The following is a 12402-nucleotide window of genomic DNA, read 5'->3' on the forward strand; positions in this document are numbered from 1 at the left end:
GCTTAAGAAACATTCCTGTGACGTCCTAGAAATCAATGTGGAAGCAAAATACTTTTTATTTATTCCCAAGCATTTTTAGTCTATAGTAACTTTAGAAAAGACAGCCAGCAGGAGAAATCTTAAAACAGGTTGTTTCCCCCCCCCCCCCAGAATGGTACATCAGGCTATATATAACCTTTGTTGTTGTTGTTTAGTCGTTAAGTCGTGTCCGACTCTTCGTGACCCCATGAACCATATTGCGCCAGGCCTTCCTGTCCTTCACTGCCTCCCTGAGTTTGCTCAGTTTCATGCTCATTGCTTCAGTGATGCTAACTAACCATCTCATCCTCTGCCGTCCTCTTCTCCTTTTGCCTTCAATCTTTCCCAGCATCAGGGTCTTCTCCAAAGAGATCTTGTCTTTGGATTTTCATTCTCATGGGAAAGGATTCCTCCCGTTATCTTTACAACAATAACAAATAATATTTTGACTACAGAGATCATGTGAAAAACACCTGTTATTGTGTGTTGTGTATTGTGCTATTTACTGCCACCTATTGGCGTGTGTATGCTAGGTATCCAGTGGGGGTGGCATAGAGCTATAATACAAGGGGAGGAAAATGTTCAGCTTCTCTGAGTAGTTGTTAGTTGTTTTAGTGTTAGCCACTATGTAGGTTTTATGGGCTACGTAGTTGTAACAAAGTACCAAGTAGCGGACCTCTTCTCTAAGAGTTTGTAGCTAGAGATTTTGTTAAGCTTGTGTTGCTAATAAGTCTTGGATGCTACATTAAATGAGAAGATGTGTTTTTCTTTATATTTTGTATGATATTTGCATTTTATGGAATTTTGCATTTTTATCAATAAACACCAGTTAGTATATATTTTCTGACTGGATTTCTTTGGAAAACAAGAAATGGACATTGCATTGTGTTTGCTGTCATGGCTAATATTTTCCTGGAGTTTTTGCTGCGCTCTGCACAAACAGGAGTGTTTGTGATTATCACTCTGCCCAACACTCTCTTCGCATTAGGTGACCAAAGTATCTGAGCTTGAGCTTCATTATCGAACCTTCCAATGAACAATCAGGGTTGATTTCCTTTAAGACTGACTGGTTTGACCTCCTAGCAGTCCAGGGGACTCTCAAGAGTCTTCTCCAGCAATAAATAACCTTACCTCTAACCAGTATGAAGAATACTTTATTAGCAACAGGCTTTTGTGGAATCTTTGGCTATTTCCAGGTTATATGTATGCTTCTGTCATTCACTGCTCAAGTGCGTGATTTAATTTTCTTCCAGGATATGACAATCTAACTGAATAAGGCCTTTTCACACCAGGGCAAAATAGAGTATACAGTATGATGCAGGATTTGCCACTGCAGGTTTCTTAGGTTCTTTACTGCCACCTAGTGGTGCACTTGTCCACCCCAAACCAGGTTAGTCTGGGGAATATATTTCAGTCTAGCAAGCCAATTCCTGGCTTGTTAAGAATGGTATGAGAAATCCAGTACTGTGCTTTGAAAATGTTATTGGAATCTTCTGGTATTTTGCAGTATTTGGTGTATTTAACAAGTTGAACAGAAATGGAGATTCACAGCCTTAATTTCCCAACAGATGTTTGTACTTTTTTGGTTTCTGGGGATGGAGCTTTCAAAAATTCCTTCAGAGTTTTAAACTCAGCTCTGATTTCAGAAGCAATTTCAGCTATTATACAGAATGCAGCATTAGTGTTGAGAGATTTTGGCATGTAAAATCTGATTCCAAATGGTTCCTTCCTGAATTACTGAGAGATCTCCCTACCACACATATATATGCACACACAGATGCACACTCACAGAGAGAGAGAGAGAGAGATTCTGGCAGGGCAACCAGAATCTGTCCCTCTATATTCCTATCAGTTCTTTTAATTTGATCCAACCTTAGCTCCTATATCCAAGAATTATAAACCTGTAAAGGGTCTCTAAATCACCCATATCAATCCCACCATATTGCCCTTTCCAGGAGACGTTGTATACAGTAATTCTAGTAGCAACAGATATTAAAAAGGACCCAAGGATGATTTTTCCAAACTAAGTTTGCACAGACATCCCCCTCAACTCTCCCTATTTGCATTGGTAACATAATGGCAGATGTAACAAAAAGATAACAGTTACCTTCTGCAGTTATGAGGGCCATGAATTTTTCCTGAGCCATTCTTTGTGTTAGAGTGTCAGCTCATTGGTTCTTTGAAACCTCTTTTGGTAATCAACAGCAGTCTGGAAACCTTTTCAGGTCAGCAACCTTTTGTTCAGTCCAGAGGGAAAGCCGTTAACCAACCCAGTCACCTGGCCCCACCTTTTCCCCCTTTTGGTTTCTTCCTGCTTCTTTTCTTAGACCTGATCAGCTCTTTTATTCCCTTCTTTTCTCAGGTAGGACTCCCTGGGCTAGCAATAATTTACCTCAAGGGAGAAAACCCACCTCTTGCTGTTCTCCTTTTTTTTCCTTCATCCATAACTAATGTGCAAAGGGAGACAGCCAACCCTGAAATTCTGCTTAATCCAGAGAGATACTTCTTTGACCCCTCTAAAGCCAGACCCTAGTGCCCAGCCAGTGTGATCTCTAACAAGTCAGAGGCCTGTCAACATCCTTCACTAAGTTGGACTTGCAGTACAGTCCCAACCAGGTTGCTCAAGTTTAGAGGAGCTGATTCAACCTCTCCAGTATGTTGCCTTCTTCAATTTTGGAAGCCCAGGCTTCCTGACAAAGCAACATTTCACAGATGCTCCCATTTTACTTCCTTTCCAGTTGTGGGAGGAGCCATCTAACCCAGGCCTTCAAGGAGCAGAACCCTTTGTGTAAGCTGCAAAGAAAAGGTGACTCTTTTTTATTCTCTCTCTCCCTCCAGTCCAGAAATATTCTTTCTATTTTATTCTCCATTCTCAGTTGAAGTGGTGCCTATGCAAAGAATGGTTTCCCTTTGCATATGTGTTTTTGTTTGTGTGTGTGTGTGTGTATAAGAATGCTACATCTGATAAATTTCTCTTCCTATTTTCTGTGTCAGGAAGCCTCCAAAATTCTGTCTTTCTTGTGTCAAAACTCTCTCTATAGGTAGTCCTGATTTAGCACTGCAACTGGGACCAGCAATTTGATTGTTAAGCAAAGCAGTCACTAAGTGAAAATCACATGACCGCGACTGTGCTTACGATTTTCCTTCAGTTTTCCTTTGCTTCTTGCTACTTCCTTCAGCTGAACTGGGGTTCTTTTTCTTTCTCTTTGAAGACATCTTGGTATGGGGTAAATAAGCAAGTGAAAATAAGGCAGAAAAATGCTGCAAAGGTCGCAGATGTGAGGACTGGTCACTAAGTTGTTTTTTAGCACTGTTGCAACTTTGAACTGTCACTAAATGAGACAGTTGCTAAGTAAGGACTACCTGTATTTCTCTTCCTGCCTTCTCCTATAGCTGAACACTGGATACAGAGGATCCATTCTTGAAAACTTTCCTCATTTTCCCATCACTCTCTAGTAGGCGAGGGTAGTGGAACACATGGCATTGGATGCTAGATTGCTAGGTGTCAGTCCTTGGAGATGTTAGGAGTCTTGGAATGTACTTTAATGCAGTTAGGGTATTATAACAGTCTTGAAAGCCTATCAAAGTCCCTCTCTAACTTGTACCTAAGAAACTAAGCTAGAGTTGTTTTAAGTTTCTTTCTCACTTTCCCAGGACTAAGATAATTTTTCTGTAATGATTCTATATTCTCCTGACCGTCGGTCACACTGGTGAGGTCCTACCCTCTCTTATCAGTGCAACAGCTTTTGCAAAGAGCATGACTCTGGTCTTCTAAGGCAAGTAGCATTTGTGCCAGAAGAACTGAGCAATGTTAAGAGTTCCTTTTTGCCTGGCCTCATAGCTGGCCCAGTGACCAGCACAGAGAAAGGCACAGGATCCAGCTGGCGAAGTGAGGACTACCAAATGCCCCAAATATTCCTGATGGTGAATGTACGGTGAGAGCATAATCCATTACTGTACTTTTGAACTGCCGTCTGTGTTAAGAATTCAACTTTTCTCATGGGAGGACCGGCCCTGTAAACATCTGGGAATAAGTCCCAGTGAACTCAGTAGGAGTAACATGCAGCTGTCCTCATTGCTGAAAAATTACTGTTGGTAATTTCCAACTTGGTTAGCGTCCAGGCAATCCCTATATCCAGATCACAGAAAGTAAACACCCTACATAACTGGCAAAAATATAGCTTGATGTTTATTTATTAAACATCAGCAAACATCAGGAAAGTTACCTGGCAAAAACAGGATAAAAGGCATGCAAAAGCAGGGAGAACATAAGATAAGAAGAACAGACAAAATGTGCATGATCTATATATACCTGTATCAAAAGGTCACAGAACTTTCCAGAGCCACTGGAAACAATACTGTGGGTAATCAGCGTAGGTGCTCCCAAAGGAGTGAGCCTCGGTTGTTCCAGTTTTAACCCTTTTATGTACACAACAGTAGTGGAATAGAGATGGAAAGTAGGACACCAGGTGATTCCTCTTCTATTTTGTACCATTAAAGAAGCAACTTGGTGGATGGGTGCAATGTATCCAGTACTCCACTGGACAATATCATCTTCAGTAGAAGAAAATATGTGTAGCTGAAGGTTGAACTGTGGAGTCCTTGGGGTTCTCTGAGCTTGGTTGTTTTCTTGCAAATGTTTCATTACCTGCCTAGGTAACATCTTCAGTGCTAGGATGGAGTGGGGTTTGCATTCTAGCACTGAAGATGTTACCTAGCCAGGTAACAAAATGTTTGCAAGAAAACAACCAAGCTCAGAGAACCTCAAGGACTCCACAATATCATCTTCCAATGGAAAAAAAATTAATCTGTGCCTTAACATTTTGTAACATAGAGACATGATAAAGGAGAATTTATTATGCATGATATAATTATGCAAAAACGATACACCAAATGTTGTGCTCCTTTTGAAAACATTTCTTGGGCTGCTGTGCTTTTCCTATTTGCTGGTTTTACACTGCCACCCAGTGGCCAAAACATAATGAGCAGAAGCTAACTTTAATCATCCTTTTAGAAGACATTTTTGCTTTCGTAAAGAACATGTTACAGAATGTGGTGCTCCTTCTGGCCCCATTCTTGACTCTCCCCAACCTCCATGCATTGATCTAGAAGGTCTGAAGGGGACCTGAATATGCCTTTGTGTGAAAATAAGGAATGGTCTATTGCAGAGGTCCCCAATCTCTTTTAAGGGGCAAATTCTGAGAGCGTGTTAAGGACACACTCCCCAAATGGTTGTCACTGGGGTATGGTACGCATACACCAGTGTTGTCCAAACCTGGCCCCTTTAAGATGAGTGGACTTCAACTCCCAGAATTCCCCAGCCAGCATGGCTGGCTGGGGAATTCTGGGAGTTGAAGTCCACTCATCTTAAAGGGGCCAAGTTTGGACAACACTGGCATACACAGACACAGACACACACACTCCACATTCTCCTTTAGGATCTCTCCCTTTAACATCCTTATCTTCAACTTGGGCAAGTGGACTTTGAAACAAATCCCTAGCTTGTAGCCACTCACATTTATTTTCTAAGGCTACCTCTATAGTCTGTAAGGGCTCCCAGGTAGTGTTAGAAGTGCAGATGATGAATATGTTGCTTTGATTTGCAGCATGGTAAACTTCCCATTTATAGAACAATTTGCAGCATGGTGCCGTCCTATTTTTGGGAAAAAAAGATAAAAGTCCTTAAATCAAGCTTAGTTTTAGGATGTTTTGCAATTTTCCAGTCTATGGAAGACCCTGGTGGTCCAACCCTAAACTTAATCTACTGTACTAACATGTGAAGAAACATGTGTGAGGTCACGACAAATGACTCGGATTCCAGGATTTCTTGCAGACCACTCCAGGGTTTCAGGACTTGTTGAGAGTCTAGGTGTAGGTTTAACATATTAATAAATTATTATTACATTTTGTGTGCAAAAACAAAAGAGGAGTTGATTTCCTAAAAGCCCTTTGTCAGCTGGCCCTGAAAGAGCCTGCCCTGCTTCAAAATCTGCTTCTCTGTCTAATTCATCCTTATCCTCCGAGGATGCTGTTAATGTCCCTGATCTCAAAAAGTTAATCGGGGTTGTGCCTGGCTAGTCCGTGGATGGAAGACCACCAGGAAATGTTGGGGTTGTAGGCTAAACAGGAAGTGGAAAAGACAAGCCATCCTCAACAAAGGCAATGCAAATCACTTCCACATCGTTGCCAAGACGACTACCGAAATGTGTCTGTGAAGCCTTGAAGATTCAAGGTCATTGGGGAGATGGATACCTGTATCTATTTATATATAATAAAAAAGAGTGGGCATCATAGCAAGCATGCCTACATTTCTTTAAATAATCAGTTATCTTCTTTGCTTCCTGGCTTTTGTGTCTGCCCCTGTTTTTGTGTGAGGGAATAAAAACCAAAAAAACACACTCCCACTCTTATTCAAAACAGAAAACAGATCATGAAGACAGGTGAACTCTGCTCCAAAATGTTCAGAGTTGCTATGTCAGTGAAGAAGAACCTTGTGCAATACAGTAACAGAATTATCGTTACACAATCAACATCCTGCCGAACAACTACGAGAGGAAAAACCATTTTCAGCAGTGTGTAGCAGTGAAGTAGAAAGCTCACGGGTCTGGGTCCTTCCCTGTTTCCTTTGAATACATCTGTTTCCTTTGACTTGGAGCCTGTCTTACTCCAACCCTAAGAACTACCATACATAGACTTGGAGAGAGGCTTGTTAAAAGCAAGGATGTTTTTTTTCTCTCCTTTGACCTCCGCCACTCCTTGCAAACAGTAATGGAGAAAGACCTGCTTATTGGGTAAGCTGTGGACTTGTTTCACTGAGTAAGTCATATATATTAGCATGTTCTCTATCTCTGTCTCTATCTCTACTTCTCTTAGTAAGTAGTAGCTCTAGAACAGGAAGAAACAGAGACTTGAAATAATATAGACTAGGGATATTTAGATTTGTAAAGTTTTAAATGAAACCCCATACCAGACTTTACATTTTTTTTTCTGATGTCAGGAATGTTAATTAATGCCAGTCACCATCTGGGTGTGGTTTTGTTCTTAATAGAACAGTGCGTCTATGTTTACAGTTTCAAATTCATTTTTAGCGTATTAGCCTCAAAATATTTCCATAAGATAATTCCTTTAGAACATAGCAACCCAAGAGAAGGTAAATAATTTTGCTCATCTAATTTTTAAGCTTTAATTTCACGTTGGATGGCAATGAATACGTCTGTAACTATATTCAAACTCATATTCTAGGGTTATAAGCAATGCATGGGCTATAAACGTATTTTGAAGTTTGAAAAGGAGGCTGAACTACATCTTTAGGGAGAGGAAGATAGGTTTTTGTTTTCATGTGTAGCTGCCATTCTGCAATCAGAGCTGCACAATTTTACCAATGCGATTGCTGTTTATGCCTGGTTATCTGCACTGGCCAAACTGACATTGATGTTATTGGCAAAGGAAATGATTATGCACAGCAATGTACATTTTGATTTCTTTTATTGTGTCTGTGAATGTACCAAGTCAGCAGTGTTGAATTTGGGACTCAGTACTAAGTACATCCACCTTTCGCAGCCTCAGTTCTCTTTGCAGAACAGAGACGCCAACAACTACCATGTTTTCAGCTGACGGTACCTAGAATGAATGAATGGAGTCTTATCTGCAATATGCAGCCTTTTTTTAATAGTAGTTTTATTAAAAATGACAGTTACAAAATAAAAACTAATACAAACTAAAAACAATTAAAGGAAAAATAGAATGTGCAGAAAAAAATAGAAAGAAAAATAGAAAAGAAAGAAAAAATATAATAAAAAGCAAACAATATATAAAGAAATGACTTTCCCTTCATCACAAGTGAATATAGAAAAGAAAGAAAAAATAAGAATATAGTAAAGAGGAAGAAAAGAAATATATACAGAAGTGATGTCCCTCTTCATCACAAGTATAAACAATTTTAGTAACTTACCACCTTCTCTTAAAATACAAAAAATGATCTCTTCTTCCCATATCCCATCTCTTATCTATAAACAAATCCTTAAAGCCTCGTCATTTCAGTCCTGATGTCAGCAAAAGTCCATTAAGCGTTACCAGAGATAACAGCATATCTATTTTAATCTTGATCAAATAAACTAACTTTATATTCCCTCCTTTTACTCCTAACAATCTTGATCTTTAGTCCCTTCAAATAATGTCCTAGAACTTGATTTTTTTCATTTTTTCTTTGTCCCTTCTCACAAAATACTTCAAAGCTTTAACAAGCCTCTTTTGTAAATCTAGTATAGGAAAATATCTGGGTCACTCTCTTGATTTGTTATTTGTATAACCCTTTTAATTATTAAGACATCAGCTGGTCTCTTTTTTATGTCCAGTGTAGCATCTTTTTCTGTGTCATTCTTGTAGTCTGCCATTTTAAAATCTACTTTCAGATCAGTCTCAATCTTTTCAGGTAAAACTTGTTCCTCTTCCATAACATCTTTTAAACACGGTCTGTCTATAGAGGCAGGTACTCTTAAAATTAACTTCTGGGTCCATTGTTTAAAAATAACCTTCAGTATGTCCAGTGTTAAAATATTTTGCTTCATTCTGTATTTGTAAAACAAATTTAAGTGTTCTTCTCCTTTAATTGTAATCTTTAGTTCCTTCTAGTTTCCTCTAGTGTCCAATTTTTAAAGTTTATTATGTTTTTTTAAGAATTCAAAACAAAAGCATTTTCTCATAGAAAGGATTCTTATAATTAATTCCAAGATCTTATTTCAAATTTATCTGGACATTTAATCCATTTGTAACTAAAGATGGCTCCGCAAAAATATTACTGGCTCTTCATAATTCCTCTGTGAAAATATTATCGGCTCTTCATAATTCCTCTCTGGAGAAGGAGAGGGTGTGAGATCACTCACAAGTGCTCCAAACAGTTGTTCCTCATGAGACCACAAGACAACAGTCTCCAGTGGGTTTAGAGCTCTGGGAGACAAGAGAATAGCCATCTTGTACAACATGGAACCTTAAATTAAGTGCACAGGGCTTGGTTACTTGAAGGACTGCCTGTCTTCAGTTGTTTCTGCCCATCAAGTATATTCAGGTAGACTGGGTGCATTCAGGTCTCCTCAGTTAAATGTTGTTGCCTTGTGGGACTAAAGCAGCATGTCTTCTCTGTTGCAGCCCCTGCCCTCTGGAACAGCACCCTCCTGGAGATACTCCTTAAGACCTGGCTCTTTACCCAAGCCTGGGGTTAGGAGCCTTTGATGAGTCTTTTTTTTTTTTTAATGTTAGAAATGTTGTTTTGGTAAGCTGTGTTTTTAATTTAACATATTGAAAGTCACCCAGCGCCTTTCCGGAGTCAGGCAGTCTTAAAAAATCAGATAGATAGATAGATAGATAGATAGATAGATAGATAGATAGATAGATAACAAGTATATCATTCTAGTCTTTATTAAATTAGAGCACCAGGATTTCTCTCACATCCTCATTTTATGCTTCTACAAATCAGTGCTATAGGATAGATTGAGAAAGCGAGAAGCTGGTCCATTGTCACACTGTGGCATTTTGATTTCAGATCTAACATACCTCAGCATACTAATCACTATTCCACAGTGCATCTCTGAAATGTAACTCCTTAAATCTATGCTTCCAATTTGTTACTGAAAGAATCAAACCAGTATTGGTCATGGTGAAGGAAAATCCCGAAATGCCTAATCAGTCTAGCTATCTCTCGGCCTCAGAGAAGAAACTATGTGGAAACCCCACAAAGTATATAGAAACCTGCAGGATATGGACCATGTATCTTTAGCAGTGTATGTGCACAGACTGATATAGAGAAATTGCCTTCAGTATGTGAAGACTGAATTGACACTATCAGGGAAATTCCAGAGCTTTTCTACCTTCTGCATAGACTAAATGAATAAGCAATGGTAAGCAGTACACTAAACAGTTGTTGGCTTCTTTTAGTATGGAAAAAACCATGTTTCCTTATTTGTTACCGAAAGAATCAAACCAGTATTAGTCAAGATAAAGGAAAATCCCCAAATGCCTAATCAGTCTAGCTATCTCTTGGCCTCAGAGAAGAATGTTGCCACATTTGATCAGGAACTTTTTTTACTTGTTTTTCAAAAGAAGCTCTATGACATTGTTTCTTTTTCTTCTTCCAAACAGAGATAACAGCTGTGTGAGCTATGGAAGTGACAGTCTCCTCTCTCCAAAGACTGCACAAGGTATGATATGACAACACAGTAGCAGCTAGTTTCAAGCCGGGATTAAGTTATTAAAGCTGTTTTCAAGCCAAGAAAGCCAGAGGGCCAGAACAGTCAGTTTGTTGGCTGCTTGGCTGGTTCTGTCTGGTTCAGAGAGATGAGGAAATAGGTAAGTGAGAAAGCAATGATTGTTAAATATGAAGACAGGGACTTCATATTATTGTACCTCAGCAAGGAAGGTCACCTTGGAGTCCACCCAAGGATGACCTTAGGGTAGGAACATACAGGAAGAGACAGGAACATACAGGAACATACAGGAAGAGACATTCTTTTAGATACAGTTTGGTTTCAAATTGTTAAGGGTTTTACAGAATAGTTAAAACCAGCACCCTGAACTGGGTTCAGAATCAGAAATGATAATAATAAACTAGTTTAATATAATTACATCACCCAGTTCTAGCCAGTCCTCTTGCTACAGCAATTTGTATTGAGTGAAGTTTCTGAGCCATCTCCAAGGACAGCCCACACGTAATGTTTTTCAGTCATTTATCCAAGAAGTTACCAGGGCACGGATTACTGCTGGGCCCTATCAAAGTAGGGCTGTAGATGGTGCATCCTGTGCCTCCGGTGTCAGAGTTGGATCCAGAAACATCCCAAGCTATGCATTTCATCTTGTAGGGGAGCACAAACCTATTTAGAACAGGTTACACTCTACTCACCTGACTCATCCATAAGAGCACTTCTGTCTTGTCTGGACTGAGCTTCGATTTGTTGGCCCTCATCCTGTCCATATAGCCAGGAATGGAATTTCAGCAATTCCACTGCATTACCTGGATCTGATGAAAATGAGAGATAGGGCTGAGTGTCATCAGCAAACTGATAACATTTTACTCTAAAGTTCTGAATTATCACACTCAGTGGTTTCATATAGATGTTGAGCAACGTTGATAATAAAAGGGAACCTTGCAAATCTACACAACGTAATGGCTCAAGCAGGAGTATCCCATCATCGCCTTCTGGAGATAGCCATCTAGGAATGAGTAGAATCACAACCAGGTTGTTCTGCCTGCACCTAATTTGGACAGCTTCTCTAGAAGGATACTATCATCAATAGTTTTGAAAACTGCTCAGAGATTCAGGAGCATTAATACGTTTGTATTCCCCTCTCCTGGCAATATCATCCAACAGAGTGACCAAGGCAGTGTCAGTGCCAAAACCAGGCCTAAAACCTACATGAAATGCATCCAGGAAATCTGCTTCATCCAATAGATCTGATTAGTCACCACACATTTGCCCAGGAAAGGAATGATAGCCTTTAACCTATAATTAATTAGATCTTCTGGATCCAATGATTTTTTTTCCCAGAAAAGGTCTCATTAGAGCATCCTGTAATGAGCGTGGAACTATTCTGTGTAGGGGCAAATTTATGATTTCCTGGATCCAGCTGAACAGCCCTTCTGACCAGATGTAATAAGCTAAGAGGAGCAAGCAAAGGTGACTGCCTGAACGTGACCAAACACCTTATTCAATTAACAGGCTTTATTTACACTTAAACTTAGGTACTAATTTGCCATCTTATTTGATATCTTTGTACCAAATCCAACACTCAATAGGCCATATGTCACTGTAAAACTATTTTGCAGTCTCCAGAGTCTCCTGAAATAATGCCTCTTAATGTCTCTGACCAAAAAAGTGCAGCATTTTCCCCATCTTTTTTAGAAACAGAAATAAAAGAGAGGAAAAACTGATGTGCAAGTCTCCTTTTCGGATCAACAACCATCAATAATAACAACAGCAACCCAATATGTTAATACATCACTAGGGCCAGCCCGTACTTTCATGGCAGCTTTATGATGAAATTTATAAGCCAAAGTAATAATGAAGTCAGTATTCGCTGCAGTCAATTTATAATTGTTCTCTATCCAGTACAGTGAAGGCTGTGGTAAAATTAATGGATGTGGGAAATAGATGTTTTGATATTCCTTGATGTGTTTGTAATTCCATGAGATTACATGGTGTGTTGCAAAGGGTCAAAAAACCTTACACTTTCTTAGCTGAAGCACAAAATGTTCCATTCCACTGAATTTCTCTTCACTGGCAGCAAGACAGTGTCCTTCACTTCAAATCTAGCTTTATGGGGCTGAGTGGGATATGCACAGCATAAACAACTCTGTTTTCCATCACCTCATTACCACTCTCTATGTTAGTCTGC

The 12402-nt window shown here is 39.5% G+C and overlaps 1 protein-coding gene across 1 annotated transcript in view; it reads left to right on the plus strand.

Annotated features, from left to right (window-relative positions):
• The first annotated feature begins 6612 nt into the window (after positions 1-6612).
• Positions 6613-12402, plus strand: part of LOC103054523 (protein SSUH2 homolog) — a 32638-nt gene continuing 26848 nt past the window's right edge. The window contains exons 1-2 of the mRNA XM_007439698.3: positions 6613-6809; positions 10153-10211. Coding sequence (XP_007439760.1) covers positions 6787-6809; positions 10153-10211 — 82 coding nt within the window. The 5' untranslated portion in view covers positions 6613-6786. The remainder of the gene's footprint in view (positions 6810-10152; positions 10212-12402) is intronic.

This window comes from Python bivittatus, unplaced genomic scaffold (genome assembly GCF_059951505.1).
Source record: "Python bivittatus isolate LINGU-HERP-01145 unplaced genomic scaffold, Pbiv_v1 ctg000080_np1212, whole genome shotgun sequence".
Classification (NCBI taxonomy): domain Eukaryota; kingdom Metazoa; phylum Chordata; class Lepidosauria; order Squamata; family Pythonidae; genus Python; species Python bivittatus.